We start from the raw sequence: 22,555 nt of genomic DNA, 5'->3' as shown, positions 1-22,555 counted from the left end.
CATCTGCCCTATAGACCACTAGGTCTGCAAGGGGAACTTTTTTTTTTAAAATACACTTGTTTGCGTACAGATTCAAAACATGGCACTTGACACGCAATAATTTGTTGTTGTTTTTAATGCCATTTGCTAGCTAACCTCTTTTTTTTTTTTAGCGACCATTGGTTTAAAAAAATCTTTACGAAGTATTTCTCTCTACACCCTAGTCCGAAAGCAATCCTTACACCAGAACGTGATTAAGATTTTTTGTTTGTTTGTCATTTCAAAATAGTCTGTAGCTACCTAAAATTAAAGGAAAAAATAGTTCAGACTTTTTCTCACGTAAACATAGAGAAGATAAATTAGTCACCAGGCTTACAATTCTATTAGTACCCTACGACCAAAGGACAGAATGTGTGAAAATAAGACTTGATGAGTTTCTGTGTTCTCTGGTCACAGGTGTGAACTCATTGATTCCCTAGTATCGATCCGGTATCACAAAGCTAGACGCTTTTGTAATTCAGCAGACATTGCCACTAGACACGTGCAGACAGTAGTTGTAATCGAGCCTATCGACGCACAGATGTCTTACCAGTACGATTACGTTTCTTCCTTGGCGCGGATGGGATCTTAATTTTATTACAGGCAAGATTTATGTGTAAAGGGAAGTAAGAGAAAAAAGGTTTATATAGGCCAGGGTTAGCGGACGTGCGTGCCTCAGTGGTGAAACAAAAATATTTACAGAACTTCTGTGAATGGCATTTCAAAAAAAATTTTTTAAATAAAACCTATAATAACAACCTACCGAACCTATGTGATGAGCCCTTTACTATACGGAAGTGAAACATGGTCAACCTACTCATGGCTGGAAAAAAAGTTAAATATCTTCCAACTCTTATGCCTAAGGCGGATCTTTAATATAACGTAGCAATATAAAATAACCAATGAGGAAGTGCCACGAAGAGCAGGGTGCAAGGGTATCCGCTGTATTATCAGCAGCAGACGTCTTGGCTGGCTTGGCCATGTTCATAGAAAGCCAGAAGGTCGACTTCTACAAGACATTCTGTACGGCGATCTATCAGAAGGCAGGAGAGCCGTTAGTCTTCCAATTTTACGGAATACGGATGTATGCAAACGCGACATGAAGCTCCTCAAAATCGACACTGGCAGCTGGGAAAAAGTGGCACTGGATAGATCCACATGGAGAGCGAGCATAAAGGAAGGGTCTTGGATTTGCAGATGTCATACACAACAGTAGTAGAAAGAAGGGTGATAATGCAACGGCGCCTGGTGATTGCAGATGCCCAACCTGTGACCGCAGCTGTGTATCAAGGATTGGCCTCTTTAGTCACACAAGAAGTTGTAAAGGGAAAAGATAGTTTCTGAGAGACAATAACAACCTCTATTTTTAAAATAGAGTAAAACCATGTATAACAGTTGTCCAGTGATGGGAGTCAAACTTCACCTGATACGAGCCATCTCCAGGACCCTGTTAAATCGTAGAGTACTGCACGGAATCACACGACAGAGCATTTAAATCCAAATGAAACAACAGACACCCGTACGGAATCACACCACAAAAAACCTAAATAAATTAATCATGTATTCTCTTGGAGTACTTCTGACACCATTTCATGAGTGAGACCTGATGTTAGTAGTACGGTACTGTTGGTTCACCTTACCCAATAAACTGACTGGGATTCGTGAATATTTCAACACTTTTGTTAAGTGGAACATAAGTTTCAGAGCCTGTCAGAGGAAATTACTGATACAGGGTGAGGAGAGCCAGCCAAGGTGTGAGTCTCCATTAGCTCCATATAGTACTGACCACTTTCACTGAAGCTATACACAAGTGTTTCATTTGATGACATGACAACATCAAGACAGGAACAACACACCTAGAGGTATGTGTGTTGTGATAGTTTCAAATTGACTACATTGATTTCATAACACAACGAATTTTAATCTCTTTTTTGGTAGCAATGATCTAAAAAAAAAAAATTTACAAAGGGAAAGCATGACACAAAAAATGTTTAAGTTATCTCCCTCAAAATTTGTACATTCATTATTGATGTCAAAAAAACAGTAAAATACAATGCAAAAAAACATCGAAATGACAAAAGTATGTTGTTACCACACAATCATGAGCTGAGATTTATTTCATACTTGTGTGGCATTCATAGATATGCATTTATATTATTTTAAATACCTACCCAAAAATCTATTAGACATGCCCTATTGCAATATGATTTAGCTTACTTTGCCCTTACAATAAATAAGTTCAGGAATTAAGGTTTTGTTGAGGTGATGATAATCCTGCTTAATTGTCTGTATCCTTCATGACTCTGTGAATTAATCCTAAACCAACGCCAAATTATAGAACATATTTTTGATACAAAAAAAAAAATATTTAAAACATCCAAACATTTTAGACTTTTTTGCAATCTCTATATTATATCTCAGGAGATTGTGTCTCTCAATCAAAGGAGAAATGTTTGACTCTTTAATCCGTAAAGAAAAATCACAAATCTTGTCAACTTTCCATTCTTTATACAATGAATACTGAGAATAGAGCATCCAACTTGTGAACCAAATACAAATTAGAACCATCACAAAAGAGATACAAGACACCGATAGCAAAGACAAACAGACACAAACACTCTTTTGTTCCCCTGGCAATCAAATCATTAAATAAGAACAATCTGGTACAAACTTTGTCACATGTAAATTATGAGTGAGTCTGGTGTGAATGTACACTTTGGTTTCTTATATTTATAATGTTTTTTGTTTGGTAATGCACAAATTGTAAGACAAATTTCCTTACGGATAATAAAGATTATTATTATTATTATTAAGATTTACTCAATGGTGTGTTGACATGTACACTATCTACTTAAATACAGGCTGGTGCAACGACAAGAACGTTGATGGATTAGATCCGCAAACACGCACAATGGCAAAACTACAAAATGTGGATACTAAAGAGAAGCTCATGAAAGACTTTTTAATGTTTCCCTCGCAACACAGCCAGTAAATGCAAAGAATCCACCAAGGAATGCAATACAAATGTCACAACTAGTAAAGACAATGAATGAAAGTCAATAAGACATGCAAATACCAGGTAATTACAACTTTAAACACACAAAATATACAAAAGATTTTGTTTTTGTTTTGCTGTGTCATGTTCTGAAAAGTTACTCAATACCTATGCTATGTACTTATTAAAAAGATTTTAGTTTTTAAAAGCATAAAATATAAAATAGACTCAAAATGAATATAATATTTATAAGACCTATAGTGTTACATCTTAATCATGTTGTATGCAGAATATGTTATCTTTTTATCATTATTTAAATACACTAAAATGTTGATTATTCAGATTAATTGGGATAATTAATCGCCAAAAAACTGAATGCTGTCCATTTTAAGCATAAAATATAAAATAGACTCAAAATGTATATAATATTTATAAGACTTATAGTGTTACATCTTAATCATGTTGTATGCAGAATATGTTATCTTTTTATCATTACTTAAATATACTAGAATGTTGATTATTCTGATTAATTGGGATAAATGATCGCCCAAAAAAAACGTAATTCTGTCAATTTTATTAACACTGCACAAAAATTCAAATGGAGATATTGCGGAGTAAGTAGAGATAAAACTCATGTCAAATATACAAGGGAACAAGCCCATCATTAATAAAAGAAATAATTGCTGATTTTTCACTGCACATTAGCAAGATCACTTAGATACCGTAAAACAAAAAAAAAAGGCAGTCCGGATATTTGACATTCCAGATAACTGACATCCAGATAAACGACATTCTACTGTACAGGCTTAAGATGAATTACCGTTGGTCACATGATGCCAATGAGATGATGGATGTGATGATACAAATAAAGGGCTGAGTCAGCAAGCAAACAAACAAGGACATTTGTGCAGATCACTTTTGGTTTTGGCTATTGAACTAAAGATTATACTTTTTAAGTAGCCGACCTGTCTGTTTATATGCTGTAGGTGTTCACAGTAGATTCAGTTAGAACTAAATCTCAAATAGAATATGATTTATAATAAAATAGCAATAGTATATAAATAGCACTCCTAATGATTACATGCTGTTAAAAAAAAAAGGTCAACACAAGAAATATAAGTTGTTTTAAGCATATGATAATCTTAAATGTAGGAATCATGTGAGCCCAGGGAGTCTGATCCTCACATCTGCCTAATCCTTTGATCTATTGAATCAATGTTTTCTTCACAATCGTTGAAGTCAGTTTCCGCCGCCTATCACTTAGCTTTCACCAGGACTTCAATTCACAGGACATTGAATGTGACAGATCTAGTGGGGCTGCAAGGACACAAGTAAACCTGAGGTAATTAGGTCAAATTGTAATCACCTGGATCCAGGCAGTGATTATCATTTAAACAACCAATGTAACACAGTTAAACATACAACAAAATGATTTAGTCTGTTAACCATAAATTTTCTGTTTGATATACATGGTCAAAATGAACCAAAGAGACTAGTTAGTACACAAAGTCATTGGTACAATGGTAAGTAAAGGTGAAAAACATTTTTACACATGAAAAAAAAAAAAAAAAGGTAAAAGTTTTGTTTAGTTTTAGGCTCAAATATTTCATCATCCACAATAAATATGAATACATTGAAGTCAAGCCAGTATCTAATTATATTGATAACTTGTAGCTGGTGTGTTTCAAATATTTCCTAGGGAACTCTGCTCAAACCAACACAGTTTTTCAAAATTGTAATTTCCTGAACAACACAACTAAGCTCTTTCTCTCATGTGTTATAAGATTTGTGGACAAAACAAAATGGTTCTGGGTCACTTATGCAAAAAAGGTTTGAACCAAAAAAAAACAACATTGTAATAGAATAGTTGTAATAAATATGGCTAAAAAGAATTTTAAAGTTCACAATATTAATATTTTGTTTTAGAAAGCAAGACATTTTGTAAGTAAAAACTATATTTGAAAAAAAAAAAAAGACTAGATAGCCAATGCATTTCTCCTTTCTCTTAGCTATCTGGCTTGACCAAGTGATTTAATCAATTGGTTACATAGATTTTGGTTCTCTGACCTTTTGGCAAAATAGAAATGAAACACAGCTTGTGTTAAACAATGATTTGTTTCTTAAACAGGTAAACATTTCAAAATTTTAAAATTTCATATTGATACACACACAAAACTCAGTTGCACAGGAGAACTATTCTCTACAGCAAAGCACACAACTGAAGCTCTATTTCTATAAATAGATGACACAAGTAGAGACTTTTAATGGGGGCTCTACAAGTATACATAAGCAGAAGATTTGTCCAGGGGACCAGGTCAAGCAACGATGAATAGAATCTCTCTAACTGTATCATTGTCATGAACGCTGTACGTTTCAGCCTAGTTACAAAACATAACATTTCATCACACTCATACTTGAACTATAAATGTACAACTCGTGAAATAGTTAAAGCAATATTCTATAAGAAATATCAATAAATAAGCATATATCATATACAACTATTTACAAAAGCTTCCCCATGTTATTTTAGTAAGCAAACTGTGGTTAAAAATTATAAATACATTTTTTAAATCTATAAGCCTCATCTAGTGTAAGCAAACAGATGTCTACACTTGTTCAACAACTCAGTCCTAGCTTAAAGGAACAGGATTTCCAGCAGCGATAAATGTCTGTTAGTAGGGCAAAGTGTTATGTGGCCAGCTGCTGTGCCAAACAATTGGACTTCCTCAAAATGTCCTAGCTGGGTGGGCTCTAGACAAATTCTAGTCTCCTCCAGGATTTGAATCCTAGAAGTGTGGGGCAAGTTACCACATAGGTCACCATGTCCTACAAGCTATAAGCGATGACACATAAAATGTATAAAAAACATTCTTAAATCAAATAGTAATGACAGAAATATTATATCAGAGTACCCGGTATGTCAAAAAAAAAACAACAACAAAAAAACCCAGTATAATGTAAAAAAAAAAACACAACAATTTTGCTCTGTAAGCATAAGCATTACAACCAAGCTAAGTACAAAAGGGGAGGTAACTTTATCATGAGTTTTCTAATGAAATGCAAATATACCAATTGAAAGACAACATTTATTTCCAGCTTTCATGAGAACTATGTACAGTAAAATGTGAATGGACAAAAAAAAGTCCCTGGTCAACATTTTCTACCCTATTTTACGGAAGGTAAAGGTTCAGATCTGTAATGACATCAATATGAAGTGAGAAGCTTTGAGCTCTGCTTGTTAGTTTTGTCATACACATCAATCTCAAAGTCATTGTCTTCTGTGTCGCTGTCTGACGCAACAGAGTAAAAAGCTCCTTCTCCAGACTGCCCATCGACCTCGCGCCACCTGCGTCCAGCCCTTGCTCTCTTCTTTCTGACACACGACCTGATGGCCACAAGCCCAAGAACAAGGACAAACACCGCAGCCAGGACGGCTAAGCCAAGCCAGAGGGAATATTTAGATAAACCTTCCCCTTCAGTGGGGTCACCAGTGCTGCCGCTGATGAAGTCATAGGTGCCAGGCTTTCCTCCCAAAGCAATGATAGTTTGGTTGATCTGATGGCTGACATTGTGGGGCAGGCTTGCCAAACTGAAATAGTTAAATTAGAAACAGTTTACTTCCCTTCAATAAAAAATAGCAAAGTAAAAGTAGATTTTTTCCCCCTTATAAAAACAAATATACAAAGTAGAAACTGATTACTTCCCTTCTATAAAAAGTAGCAAAGTAAATTTTTTCCCCCTTATATAAACAAATATACAAAGTAGAAACAGATTACTGTTTGTGTATAAAATATTGACTTAAAATAATGTGAAAGTTTCATTACAGCAATGAGCTGATGCCTGGATAAAAGATAAAAAAAAAAACAACTAGTGGTGAAAGTCATGTGACAGTCATCCAATATGATGCTACTGTATATCATAAAACTGCAACATGGTCTGTATTCTACACACTTCCACAAGTTAGCAATCTATAAACTACACAGGAAATGTGATTGTGCTATCATAAGGAAACACATTAGTAAGTGCACTATCTCTGGAAACACATTAGTAAGTGCACTATCTCTGGAAACACATTAGTAAGTGCACTATCTCTGGAAACACATTAGTAAGTGCACTATCTCTGGAAACACATTAGTAAGTGCACTATCTCTAGGCTCAACTGAGAACAACTGAGTTCTACTATTTGACTGTTTAGTTCCCAGTCTATCATATTTCTATCTTATGAATTACAGATATTCATTCAAAAAAAGATTACATATTACATTTTACACTCCATGTGGTAATCTGAGTCATAGAAAATAAGTAAAGTTCCCCTTTCAGACCTTGTGGTCTATAGGGCAGATGATGTAAAGGTCATCTGTTTCAGTGGCCTACAGTTACAAGGGTGTCTTGTAGCAAGCACAACCAGCAACAGCCTTTACTTTTCCACAACTAATGTCAGGTACCTATCAGAGCTGGGTGGACTCAGAGGCACCTGAAGATCCCGAAATTAAAAATCCCAGTCTTCACTAAGATTCAAACCCTGGACACCGGTTCAAAAGCCAAGCACTTTACAGCCAGCCACCGTGCCTCCAATCTAGTCATATGTGTTTTCAATTTATTTGTTAAAATCTAGATTCAGACTATGAATAACAAATGGGGAGATTGGAAAACTATTTAATAAGAAAATAAAACTTCAGTTCATTTAAAACTTATATCACCCCCACACAAACAGAGAGCTCCTACCTGAAGTTACCATGGTTATCTTGTACCAGCCAGAACTGGTCTAGCACAGTTTGACCATCAGCAGACATGAGTTTCCACTCCAAGTGACTGTCATTGATGACAGACAGATTGCCAAAACTGTTGGCTGCAGATTCCTTCAAGTGAAAAGCTGACCAAGCAGCTGTCAAGAAAAACAAATAATGCAAGCAATGATCCTGAGAAACATGAGAGAGGATGACATGCATACAATGTTGCTAATATAAATACTAACACTATAATTATAATTGGGAGGGGGGGGGGCATGGTGGAAAAGTGGTAAAGCGCTTGGCTTCTTAACTGAGGGGTCTCCAGTTCAAATTTCAGAGGACACCCAACTCTAATGGGTCTCTGACGTTAGTTGGGAAAGTAACGGCAGTTGGTCATTTCATTGTGGTGGCCACATGACACCTTTGTTAACTGTCGGCCATAGAATCAGATACCTTTATATCATCTGCCTTATAGATCGCAAGGTCTGAGAGAGGTACTATTTTTTACATAATGATTACAGAATTATATGAAAGATTATAATCACTTAACCAACAATTCATGTCAACACACAAATATTGAAAGTGGACCTTTAAGAAACATCAAAAGACTGGTTTAGACTAATGACATTACCTGGCGTGGGAGTGGCCACAGTTGTGTTGACATCTATATCACTGGCATCTTTAGGGAAGTCAGAAACAGATCCTAAGATAACCTCGATGGGGGCCTTCGGTTGCTGATAAGAAGTTCCTACCACAACACCTTTGTACTGCGGCCATGTACGTTCGTAGCTCACATGCTTTGACTCAATGATCAAGTCCACAGCAAAGTGATAGAAGATATCTTCAAAACTATTAAAAGTCATCAGTTAATTAAAATAGTGTAAGTTATTCCTCCAATTTCATGTATAAACATATCAGACACTACTGTTACTTTAAGAGAAACATAAATACTTTAGCATAAGATAAGAAAACTTTAAAAACACACTTAATTGGTGAACTAAACAAAGAGAATGGAATGGCCTGCAAATGCAAATGTTAGGGTCTGTTTCTTTAATATTAAAAGCATTGAGTATTCATATTGCTTTTAAACTAGTTAAATATGTCAGGATAATTGAGCCACACACAAAAAAAAAAAGAAGAACTAAGCATCTTTAATTTTTACAGTTCTTTAAAACCAAAGTAGTATGACAGAAAGTATTTTGTAATTCAAAATTATAATCATAATAGAGAATTCCTATTGAAATAATTGATTTCCTCACGCTAAAACAGATCAAGTTTTGACAATTTCTGTTCTTAAAAGTTCAACATTTTTTGGTGAATCTCAATTTCATGGCTACATCACTCAGAGATGTTTACAGTAAATAGATTCTCGCTATTGATAAAGTAAATTAAGCTTAGCCTTCATTCAGAGATGACATTTACAGTAAATACATTCTTGCTATTTATAAAGTAAATTAGCTTACCCTTGTCTGACTTTTGATGTATTGAGAAGACAATCCTGTGTGTCTTTGACACTCAAGGAACAATACATTGGGTGGCTACTAAAAGCTATTACCCAAGGAGTCTTGTCCCTTCTCTTGTTGACACTCGTAAGGTCCTTCACTAGCCAGTCCTGTTGGAGTTTGGCATTTCTATTGTCCACGTCAAACAAGACATCTGTCGAGTAGCTAGAGACGAAATAAAAAAAAAAAAAGAGAAATTGCTGTTTCATGCTTCAAGTAAAGTTGACAACACTTCTTTAGGTATGGAGTTATCAGAGAGAGGTTATTGGTGCCACACAGACATCCCTACCATGTTTGAATGAACTTTTCTAACAGAGATGTTTCAGCAAAGTCAGACAGCTCTTTGAAGACAAACACAAACCACTGCACCCGAACTACACCAAGTTGTCGACTTCTGTCCATTACAGGTAGAACTGAATGGTACAAAAAACATGTTTGTCCCTTACTCTCTCAGACTAGATCAACGTTATTCCCTGACTAGTTAAAGTTAAGTTAGCTCCCCTTTCAGATCTTGCGATAAATAGTTCAATGGTTAATGGGCAGGGTGTCATGAGGCCAGTACGACGACCAACCGCCTTTACTTTTCATAACTCAAACCAGGTACCTACTATTAGAGCTGGATGGACTCAGGAGGGCCCAAATTCCCATCAAAAGCCCAGTTTCAAAGAGATTCAAACCCAGAACCCCAGGTTCGAAAGTCAAGTGCTCAACCACTCAGCTACCATGCCCACATTCCTTGACTAGAGAGCATGAAAAAGATCAGGATGTCTGTGTGTAGTCACTCAATAAACTTTTCTGTGTCTTCTGTCTGTTCTCATTTGTGAAATCTTGTTTTTAATCAAACAAAGAGTCCTTGTAATCACAACAATGTCCAATTAAGGATCAACAAAGCAGTCTTAGTCTTAGCGAAAAGCCCAATTATAGTCAACAAATTATTCATTGACAAGGCCTCCTGGAAAGAATGTCTCACATTTAATAATTGACCACCTGTTTAACGTACACTACCAGAAAGTAAAGAAACAGAGAAAGAATACAAGAATAGAGTGAGACAATGTTAAAACAAAGATATTTTTTTCTGCCTCGCACATAACCTCCGACCTTTATTTTCCTTGACATCTCCTAGGTATAAGTAAAGACTAAAGTATATTCATTAAGAAATACTTATGGAAGTAATTATTAAACATTATTTGTGGTACAAGCCAAGATAGAGGTCTGTAAGTGGCTTTGATTACAGTCAAAACTGAGCTAGATTGAAGTCCCTACCTTTCAAGTAGCGCCTAGAGTGAGTTTGGTTAACCTATCATCCCACTATTCATAATACAATGCAAATAGACAGCAGGGGGGATAGAGAGATCTCAAAGAATGAATAAACATGATACATACAAGACCAAAGGGTCAACTAGACTATCAGCAGGTAACAAAAGAAAACTTCAGAATTAGAAATAAAATGAAATTGTGAACTTGGGTACACACAAAGGCATAGAGAAAACATGTTTACCTAATCAAATGGATAGGCCCGATATCCAAACTGTACCAGAGTTTCCCTGCAGGCATCGGCCAGTCTGTGTCTGGCATAGAGAACATGTGTCTGTACATGTACCAGCCATCCTCCCTCTGATCCACTGAAACACACAGGAATGATCAACAATGGTTTATTCACACTACAGTACTTCCTTACTTTGATATCCTCACTAGCTTTCCTACTTGACCACAAGTTTTTTAATAATAATAGAATATGCATCCGTTTGGGACCCCTCAACTCAAGAAAACATTAAGAAACTGGAACAGACACAAAATAGAGCAGTGAGATTCATAACAAACGAATATTCACACTTGACTAGAGTAACACCTTTAGTAAAATCACTAAATTTAGAAAGCCTTCAGGACAGAAGGCTCAAAAGTAAAGTAGCAATCATACATAAAACACTGAACCATAATCTTCAAATACAAAAACAAAATTTAATAAAATACTCTGAAAGACACAAAGATAAAGGCACATTCCTCATCCCATATGCTAGGACAAACTTGTACAAATACTCCTTCTTCCCTAGTGCTATTAGAGCATGGAATGGGTTGCCTGAGCTAGCCAGGAAAACCAGTGACTTGGCAGAATTTAAGTCATTGGTTAATATGCATGACTAAATGCATGACGCGTAGGACGTAATCATCTTCTTTTTTGAAGTAACATCTGTATTATATAAGATAAGATAAAACAAATATGAACAGAAATTGTTGATTGGATTCATTGATTTAGTTCTCAATCTTTACAAGATAACTTAGTGGGGGACTAAGTATTATAACTCAAGTGGGAGTTTCAACCCAGGCTAAGTATTATAACTCAAGTGGGAGTTTCAACCCAGGCTAAGTATTATAACTCAAGTGGGAGTTTCAACCCAGGCTAAGTATTATAACTCAAGTGGGAGTTTTAACCTAGGCTATGTATTATAACTCAAGTGGGAGTTTTAACCTAGGCTAAGTATTATAACTCAAGTGGGAGTTTCAACCTGGGCCAAATGGCAAAGTCCAAATAACCAAGCTAAACAACAAACCAGGTCAAGACAAATAAATTAAGAAATCTTCCAATAAGTTATTTCAAACAAGTTGAAGCATGTTAATTAGAGATTTAAACTCTACCTAATAAGAGATTTTCCTGGATGACTCAGGCAACCCATGCCATTCTCTAATGACAAGGAAAGAAAGAGCATTACGCAAATTCGTCCAAGCATTTAGAATAAGAAAAGTGTTTTTATCTTTATGTCTCTCTGAGTATTTTGTTAGGCTATGTTTTTGTATTTCTAAAGTTTTAATTTACTGTTTCATGTACTACTGTATAATAAACTTTTTCTTTTTAGTCTTTTGTCCCAAAATGTCTTTAATTTTTAGTAATTTTGCTAATGGTGTTACTCTAATATTTAAATGTTAATTTCTATTTTCTAGTTAGCATCTGTTTTTGTTTCTTTATTTTTTCTTGAGTAGAGGCATCCTAGACACGGAAAGCATATTATAAAATTGGTCCAACCAACATTTAATTTTATGTTCTTGCTTGATTTGTAAAATGTTCACTCAGGTTGTACAAAAAAAAAAAGCACTGCCATAAAAAACATGAATAGCTTATTACCTTTCTTTCCTGACGTAGTTAGCACAGGCAGATAGGTTCCAATATTTTCTAACTGCTCCATGAAACTATCCTCTGCCTGCAGACAAGGAAACAGTGAATCAAGCACTGAACTATAAATACACCAAACTAGAGTATCAGAGATTTGAAAATGAACAAAAGAGGTTTACAGAAATTATCATTATTATATAGCGCTACTTTCATGCTTATAGCATGCTCAGAGCGCTTTGGTCCAATCTCATTTGTGGACCAGTGGGGGGGAGGGGGTATCTAGGAGTTAGTTTTCCGTGCTGCCTTTAGGCGCTCAGTAAACACAAGCCAAGCCAAGCCAAGTTCAAGTGCACTTAGCCTCTCGACCACGCTTCCCACCTATTTAAATTACATTAATATTTTGTTCAAATCCATAATTACATTATATGTTGTCATAAAGCAAGTAAAGTACCCTTATCAGACCTTGCGATCTGTAGGGCAGATGATGAAAAGATTGTCTATTTCCTTAGCCAATGGTTAACAAAAGTGTCATGTGGCCAGCACAATGACCAACTGCCTTCACTTTCCCCAACTTAAGTCAGGTACCCATTAAAGTTGGGTGGACTTAGGGACATCCTTAAAATAAAAAAAAATCAGAATCCCAGTCTACACCAAAGTTTGAACCCAGGACTTTTCGGTTTGGAAGCCAAGCGCTTTGCACTAAGCCACCATACCCTTATATGTTTTCATAGAAAGACATAATATTTTAATTATTTGATTTCATAGACATAATACTTTAATTTTTGATTTCATAAAAAAAAATATTTTAATTATTTGATTTCATAGACATAATATTTTAATTATTTCATTTCATAGACATAATATTTTAATTATTTCATTTCATAGACATAATATTTTAATTATTTCATTTCATTAACTAGTTGTAATTTTCTATCATTTTGAACTTTAAAAAACTGAACTTGTATTTAGCTTGAGGGATGCATTTAGACATTTACAAGGAATGTGTGTAAAATAAAGTAGGCCAAACTACCCATTTTAAAAACTCTGATCAACTCACTTCATCATAATTTAAATTGAGTTTTGGCTCCACGTCACCATTGTAGATCAGTGCACTGTAAAAGCCTGTCATTGTTTCACGCCGTATGGACTTAGCAATCAGCTTATCCTCCAACTTGTTGGTCACCAAGAAATTTAATGTCTGGGAAATACAGAATCAATATTTTGAAAAAAGTATAAAGATCATTTAATATTCAAATATGTAGGATTAAATTAAAATGTAAAAAAAAACAAAAAAAAAACATTTTTCATAATTTAGCTAAAATATATTTCATTGCTGATTTATCAACAATTATAAATGCAACTGAAATAAATACTAATCTAATACAATTAAACTATGACAATTTTTGTTAAACAAGAAGACATTGTAACGAGCAGATTGTATAATGTCAAAGTGTAAACTAATAACTACTCTACAAATGTTTACAATATTATTAGCTAATAATAATAATAGAGAATAAATGCTATTTGTCAGATTATTTGCTGTGAATTCCAAGGGATGAAGAAAGTATTACGATTTACGAAGTAAAGTAGAATAATAAAATCTATATACTAATTAAAGCTGTTTCTTCATGAACAATGTTCAAGTAGTGCTTCAAAGCCATCTCAAATTTGCAATTAACTAAGACTAAGAACTATAATAGCGATAAAAAAAAGGGATTTTATTTACCTCATCCACAAGTCCAGGTGTTTTAAAGTAATAGATGTGATGTCCAACTTCATGTAAAGATACCACTCTAAAGTAGTAAGTAGTCGAGGGCATCAAGTCCTAAAACAGTTACAATACATTCTTGAAACAATCCTAGGCATTCGGACATTTGTACAAGAATATAAGTTCTATATAATAGATTCAACCAATATTTGTTTTAGTTTAATGTTACTGATTATTTTTACGTGTATTTTAAGTTATGGTATAGCACATGAAAAATTCTAACTCTATTCTAGACTGGTTTACATGGATAAAAGACTAATTATGACGAAAATAGGTTATTTCTGAATTCACATTATATAGGCCAAGATTCTAAATATATATTTTACCAGCCAAATACAGACATTCAATGGATAACTGGATTTCATACTACGCCATTAACATATATAATAAAAAGCAAAACATATTTCTGTTAGCGGTTGCAAAATCATTTTATGTTCACAGAATGTGTTTTTAAGGATTATCTAACTTAGAACGAAATATGAATGTGCCATTTCAAAGATTATTGACAGACCTGTAACTCTGCCCGATGAATATATTTCAAGCTATTATTCTCAGCGAATCCCATCTCTACCATATTTTCTTTAGCTTGTTTGTCCAGGCCCCAGGGAACATGAGCATACTCCACCATCATTGGGCAGTCTCCCCTTGTGGCCCATATTACTGTTATGTTGATTGCAGACATTCCATAAGCCAAATGAATATGTTCTGCAGAGCACCATACTTCAAGAAAGAAAAATGAAAAGAATTGAACAGAGCCAGCTCTATACCTACGCTGTAAAAAAAATATCTGACTAAATGAATCTTTAAAAATTAAAACAATCAAAGAAGACTTAAGAAATGTCTCTCTTTAATTTACTTGATAAATGTAAACTTAGGTAGCTTTCTCCAGGTTGATTTCACCACCATAAAGATGTTTCAATTGAAATACAAATAAGTCCACGTTAAGCTTCTAAGTTACAATTGAAAATCACTAATGAGAAAGTATCAAAAAGTAAATAGGGCTTTATGGTCATATTCTAAATTTTGATTAAAAAAACAAAACAAAAAAAAAGCCCCTAGATGTTCAGATTTTTACTAACAATATATCGACATATATGTAAGACACTACACGCTATCAGCATAGATATTACTGATATTTAATGAGTCCTACAAATTTATTTGCTGAAGTGCTAGACTTTGATTTATAAGACATAGTTTGTTTGACTTTTTCAAAGATAGATTTGAGCCTATTTTAGGTTTAGAGAGTCATTGCTGAACTGAAGATCCTGAGTTTAAATCTAACAATGATTGGAATGATACAATGTTAACAAGAGAGTAAAAAAAAAAAAAAAAAAAAAGGTAAAATTCCCCTTTAAACCCTTGTGGTCTTTAGGGCAGATAATGTTAACGTCACCTGTTTCAAGAGAGAATAATCCCTAAATTAAATATGATCACTAAAGACTTACAGCTTTCATCTTCCAGATCTCTGTCCTCTGCCAAGGGCTGCACCGCATCTCTGCTGACATCTTTAAAAAAGTTGGAAGTAGTTTGACTTCTCTTGAATGACAGGTATAAACAAAGCAGAATGAAGCAGCTTTTCACTCCGCCAAACATTGTTTTTGCTCGTTTATCCCAGAAGATCAAATGTTCTAGATCAAGTATCACAGGGCCAGTTCAATCCCATCAACCATCTAAATAGGTATCCAGCATGATGATAAAAATGTAACACGCTATTAATTGAAAAGTCTTTACAATAAAGTAAAGGTACACCAATAATAAACAGAACTGGATGATCTATATGAGAATTTGATTCAACCAAAGAATAGATCTAGATCTAGAGTGACTGTTGAAACTTTTAAATGAAAATCTAAGTGTGAGGCCAAGAGTCTAAGAGAATTTTTTACAATTAGGCCTAAAAATGATAGATCTAGACTCCATTCAGTTCTAGATGTTGTGTTTTATGTGTATGTGTTTGTTATCAATATGTAGAGTTATTCCCCTTGGTAAGAAAGTTCATATCACAGTTTTGTGTGTAACCTCGTACTATGAGGGTGTGTAAATAAATAGACTGATGAAACTGGCGTTTTAGTGTTGGTGTCGTTATAGTTATTAAGTGTAGCGTTTTCTAGCTTAACACTAGAATGATATCTTAATGACCAGTCTCAATCTAGTTTAGTAAAAAACATAAAGTATATAGATATCTAACTCAAATCTTTAGAACTAAAAAGGTATCTAGATATCTAGGTATCTAGGTATATATATATATAGTAATATAGTATTCTATGCAATATGAGTATGAGGAGGTGGTACCATTTTCTCCCACAGAAATCTGTTCTCTATATTTTCTCTATTAGAATATAAATTAGGCTAATAATCTAGAATCTAGGTCTAGAGTCTAGCTGATCTAAAACTAATTAGATTTTAGATCTAGATTTAGAATCTAGATCTACTAATAAGTACTACTAAAGTACTATCAATGACCTATCATCTACTGATCTAGTATCAGTCATAATCAGTCTATCAGTGACAATGATTAAAATGATGATGAATATTAAAAAAATATAATCTAGATTATCATATTTATAGTGATAATAGACATGATTTAATAATCATGACTCATATAGTCACTAATAGTGACATAGAGTCACTCATACTCATAATACTATGTGTATTAGTAATACTAATGATAACTAATGTCTAATGTAATGTCTGATTAGTAATGACTAGATCTAATAAAGTCAATAAAGAGTCTAATCAGAATATTATGAATAATTATGACATTTACTCTATGTCAATTATGAGACTAGACTAATGTCAGTATTAGAATGATTAGTTAGTCGATTAGTGATAGTGAATCATAGTGCGATGCTGCACTAAAGGATTACCATAATAATTATATAATCCTATATAGATCTAGATAAGATCATACTACTAATACAAGTGCTTGATTTAGATCTAGATCTACTTAGAGGATAGATCTATTAATTATAGTCCAATTTTAGATCTCTAAAATTACTCATTTACAGCCATCTTTGTTTTTCCACAATAATTATGCACTTTATTTATTTATGCATCACTGAGCTATATATATAGATCTAGAAACCAGAAAAATAAATTGGGTTTCTATTAGATCATATCCAAAAGATTATGGTCCAAACATAAAAAAAACGGTATACGGGTACTAAAAACAACAACAACAAATTTCCTACTATGAGATCTATATCATGTGCAAACTTGAGTTTGGAAATCGGCCGCCCATTTATTGTGAAGCTAGAAGTACATTACATCCTTGTAAAGTTTCTATCATGGGCGTAGGCGTAGCCAGAATATTTTTTTAGGGAGACTTTCGAGGTGGCAGAGGGTCAATTTTTTTTTTTTTTTTACCATTTTTGTAAAATGTTCTACATGTTTCGGATGTTTCTTGACACTTACAGAAAATCTACGTCCTAATCCAAACCTTCCTCAGAAAACCGTGGGATGGCAGCGGGCAGTGTATGAACCCGTGACTATCTAGACTACCGAACGACAGTCCGGCTTGAATACCGCTCTTGAGTCCACCCAGCTTTAATGGGTGATATTAGTTGTGGAAAATTAAGTGGCTGTTCTGTTGGCCATAGACACATCATGCCGTATAGTTTGCAAGATCTGAAAGAGGAAATTTTCTTAACCAATTAAGTTTTTTTTTTAAAACTATACCAAATGTTTTCATTCATTTTTAGTTCAACATTGTAAACTAATTTTTGCAAAATAATTCCCTTTAAAAAATAGGTAAATTTACCTTTCTCTGTTATATCCACCATAAAGTACAATTTTTGCAACTTTTTGTCGTTTTCTAAATTCAGGGTGATTAATGCCTATTTTTCAGTTAGGAATGTATTTAATTCATTCAAGCACAAAGCAAAATGTTTCAACCTTTGGAAAGCCATGTCACTTTATCTGGAAGAAGGAGATCGGAATACTGAGTCTCCATTTCGTTTAACATTTAAAATGACGATGGTAGAGTGCTTTTGACAAGATGCTGTTAACAATTTTGATTGCCAAATTCATGAACTAAACTATTTTGGCCGAATTAGTTTTGGACACAAAGGGTTTCTTGGTGTAGTATTCAGTGAAACGTAAGAATTTCGTGGATTATTTTGGTTGCCCTTTTATTTTTTCAGTCATACTTCTTCATCAGTTGCTATTGAAACGATTTTTATTTAAATCGATATTATTGTCTTCAAGGCATTCGTTACATCTTCCTCTCTAGTTTGTCATGAGAGCGTTAGCAATCCTAGAAGTTTTTCTTTCGGACCTTGGGAAGACATATACCTGACAAAAAGGGGCAACATGTGCCGTGTCTTTTATGTCTCAAGACTCATTTGTAACAAGTGATAGGGCAGAAGAAAGTTGAATATCTTCCACCTGCAAATATGTTACATTTGAAGACATTTTAGCTATTCTATTTTGTACTGTTTAAGCAGATAGTGGTAAATCTTTGATTTTTTGTTGCAAGATTTCTTGTTTGTTGGGGATTGAAGTTCTTAGGGGCCTCTGCAAGTTGACATTCACATCAACGCTTCAACGTGGCTCCTTGGTAGAAACGTCGAGTAGTGGCGCTAGATAAGCGAATGACTGGTTGCGAACCAGGCAGTGGCGTAGCTAGGTTCTTAGGTGACCCTGCAATTTGACATTCGACATTATTTCTATTGCTAATCTTTTTTTGTTCTCTCTTTCCAAAGCTAATCTCTCTCCGTCAACTTTTCGTGAAACATTTCCTTAGTTCGACCTTTCCAACTTCCTCAACCTTTGTCAGCCATTGTCTAATACCAATAGTATTGTCACTAGATCTAGACTTTTGTCTCAAATTTCTGTTGATAGGAGATCAACTATGTACAGATGAATACGAGAGTTTTACCTTTATGTTGGGCGCCACTTGTTGCGAGCAATTGAGACTTTTAAACAATACACCAAAACAGACCCATCGATAGTAGATTATGAGCACTTTAATTTTGGTTCAATGAATAAAATGTCCATAATAATTTTGTTTACAATTACATTTTTTTTATTCTCCGTTTTTCTTCCATCCTCTTTCAACATGCATTCACATCACTCCATTCATACTGCTCTGCGCACGTAACTCTTTTTGCATTAAAGCACACAATTGATTTGGTAGGCTAATTTGAGTTTTGAAAGGCTAAACTGAACTATATATTTTTTCATTTTTATTTACCTGTTGTACATCATGTGGTTTGTTGACAACTGGGGCATGTGTTATTAAATAAAGGTAATACATGGTTGAATCGAAAGCTTTATATGTGATAACTATATCACTTTCTAAAAAGTGTTTTAAATAATGTTGCAACACATCAATAAAACAATGATTACACACAATTGACACAAAACACATTTACTTTGATTTTAAAAAGCTAAACATGGCTCAAACATTTGCTAGTAATTTTTACACGCGGCCCCAGAACGAGACAGCTGAAGGTCACTCATACAGGCAGTGGGACACACATTTGAGACAGAAAGAAAATCAGCTACCGACACAACACTTAAAATCGTGTTAAAAACCACCAAAGTGTGTACTTTTTGTTTAAAATTAAGTGTAAAATTTATTAAAATAAAAATATCATTTTAACTACTTATTTTTTATTTAATTTGTCCTAGTCTGAAAGATGTAACGTGATACTGTCAGGAACATAAAAACTAATGGTTTCTAGGACAAATTTGTACAAGTGCTCCTTCTTCCCTAGTGTTTTTAGAGCATGGAATGGGTTGCCTGAGCTAGCCAGGAAAACCAGTGACTTGTCAGAATTTAAGTCATTGGTTAATATGCATGACTAAATGCATGACGCGTATTATATAAGATAAGATAAGAACAGAACTTGTTTATTTACATAGGAAATAATATATTAAATTATAAGTTAAAATAGTAAAGGTAATCAGTTGTAGTAAAGTAAAGTAAAGTTCCCCTTTCAGATGATGTAAAGGTCATCTGTTTCTGTGACCTACGGTTTACGAGGGTGTCATGTGGCCAGCACAACGACCAACCGCCTTTACTTTTCCCCAACGTTAGGTACCCATTAGAGCTGGGTGGACTCAGAAGCGCCCGAAGAAGTTAAAAATCCCAGTCTTCACCAGGATTCGAACTCCGGACCCCGGTACGGTAGCTAAACGCTTTACTGCTCAGCCACCGAGCCTCCTAATCAGTTGTAGTAATCAATATTAAAATACTTAAATGTATATTTGATCAGATAGCAGATATTCAAACTCAAGATTCTCTACGCCTACATCAACACATAAACTCATCAGCTTCTCCTAGTTCCTCACGTGCCATCTTCTTGACCACAGTCAGTTAGCATACAGGGTTTCAAGCCACACGGACACGGGCCATAAAACAGTATTGTAACAATTCAACAAACAAAAACTAACAAAAATTCAATAAACTTACCCACTAAAAAGTGCATAGAATACAAGGGTTATCAACAACAATATGCATATATCAAACAGTACTTCAGTCAACAACATGGCCTTCAATTAAGAAGAGACTGACATAACTACATTTGTATACTGCCATTCCATAAAGGGGTAAAACTTTCATACAAAGACTGCAAATAGTAATTCAAACTTTCGGACCGTGGCTTACCAAAGCTCCAAAACAGCTCCAGCTTTCACAAGCTACAAGAGGGTTAATTTTAATATTACTATGGCATAAATGAGATAGTGAAAAGGCAAATGTGTGACAGAGAAAGATCCTTATCAATAAAAATTTTCATCTTAAGTGAAGACATTGTTTCATTAATAAAATGGATATGAAACACACAACTTTTTTTTTACAAAGCTTATATCAACTGTTTGTTTGGTACAAAGTCTGTACACGTTATTTCTCTCACTCCAAATCGCGGATTAAGCAGAAATTGTGTACAGTTATTTATTTTACCAAGCAACACAAGAATCAATTTTAAAAAAAGTTAACCAATTAGTTAATTAACTATTGATAATTAATAGTTTTGTATGGTATCTCGAACAAGGGAAAGAAATCGTAAACTACAGATGTGGTGGTATAAGTAGAATAAGTCCCCTTGAACTGTTTCTTTTATTATGCATTTAAAAAACGACCATGCAAACATTCACCAAGATACCACTTCCGCCCTTCTCCTTTCACAACTGGTCCAGACAAGGGATTGGAGCATAGCGAAATGAGAAAGCTAAAACAAAAATAAAACAAGTGGTAAAAATATTTCTAATCGCACAGATTTATTATGTCCTGGTCAATCATACATATAAATGTAAATGCATAACTGATCCAAACTAATTGATGCAATTTAACTTAATATAAGTTTTTTTTTTCAGTTTTTTTTTTAACTTTATAAGAACTCTACTTCTTTCTTCTAGGATATAGTTTGTAAAATGTTTGTTTGTAAAATGTTTGTAAAATGTTTGTTTGTAAAATGTTTGTTTGTAAAATGTTTTACATGTTTCGGATGTTCCTTCAGAGTTGAAGATAATTTAGTTCCTAGTCCAAACCTCCCGCAGGATGACGGGGGATTGGGAGCGAGCAGGGTTTGAACCCGGGACCATCGATATATCTGAATGACAGTCCAGCGCGCAAACCGCACGACCAGGCAGTCATTAGCTTGCTTTTGGATATAAGTATTTTCATTCATAAGGCTTTTCTTATTGTTATAATTATGGAAAATGTAACATTGTCCACTGTTAGATAGCTAGTTTAGTTTGTTGGGTTGCGCACTTTATTAGACGGTGAGCATACATTTTAAAGTGACGACATAGACTTTGGGTTAGAGATTACAATAGACTTTTATTTTAATCATTTACCGCTAGACTCTTGAGGGGATAACATCGTTCTATAGTGACAGACTAGACTGTGGCCCATTCTGTAATAAACGTTTGTTTGAAGTTCACCTAGAGTCAACTTGGTCATTGAGTCTGTGTTCCTGTTTAGTACTTGTTCAAACTTGTAGCGTGATGTTCATGTCCCGAACTCGCAGTCGTAATACACTCAACAAGGTACGCACGCACTCAGTCTAATTAAACATCTTTTAGAAATACTTCAACTACATCTGACTTACACATGCATCCGTTACAGCAGAGGATACCATCTTTTGTCTCAAATTCTAAATAAACCATTGAACATGTTTTGAAGCCAATCGATGCACCTTTTATAGTCTCCAATAATAAACACGTAAACCATTCTCCAAATTTAAAAAAAAAACATTAAAACAAAACAAAAAACTTACATCTCATCATTGTTTGCAATGCACTGCGCGGTACATGCACATGTGATTCTTTTTCTCAAAGTTTCCATAGCAAGAAAAGAAGAAACAACTTTAAAAAAAAAACCACAAAAACAAACGATTATCTCCCTTTCCCAAGTTACACTTGAAAATTCTGCTGCTGTTCCATTTGTTTCTTTAAGTAACGATCAATTCAAGAACATTTTGATACATTAAT

General features: G+C 34.4%; 1 protein-coding gene across 1 annotated transcript; it reads right to left on the bottom strand.

Annotated features, from left to right (window-relative positions):
• Window positions 1-1,918: 1,918 nt before the first annotated feature.
• On the bottom strand, window positions 1,919-17,159 carry LOC106061961 (acid phosphatase type 7-like). Its single transcript, XM_056035442.1, has 11 exons — window positions 16,984-17,159; window positions 15,565-15,789; window positions 14,631-14,839; window positions 14,078-14,176; window positions 13,409-13,549; window positions 12,364-12,439; window positions 10,744-10,867; window positions 9,207-9,410; window positions 8,375-8,592; window positions 7,739-7,898; window positions 1,919-6,602 (listed from the first exon to the last, which is right to left on the bottom strand). The coding sequence occupies exons 2-11, from the start codon at window positions 15,710-15,712 to the stop codon at window positions 6,218-6,220; spliced, it is 1,764 nt and encodes a 587-aa protein (XP_055891417.1). The 5' UTR covers window positions 15,713-15,789; window positions 16,984-17,159; the 3' UTR covers window positions 1,919-6,217.
• Window positions 17,160-22,555: the final 5,396 nt, after the last annotated feature.

This window comes from Biomphalaria glabrata, chromosome 7 (genome assembly GCF_947242115.1).
Source record: "Biomphalaria glabrata chromosome 7, xgBioGlab47.1, whole genome shotgun sequence".
Classification (NCBI taxonomy): Eukaryota; Metazoa; Mollusca; class Gastropoda; family Planorbidae; genus Biomphalaria; species Biomphalaria glabrata.
Note: the sequence above shows the minus strand (reverse complement) of the source record. Positions and strands in the feature narration are given on the sequence as shown.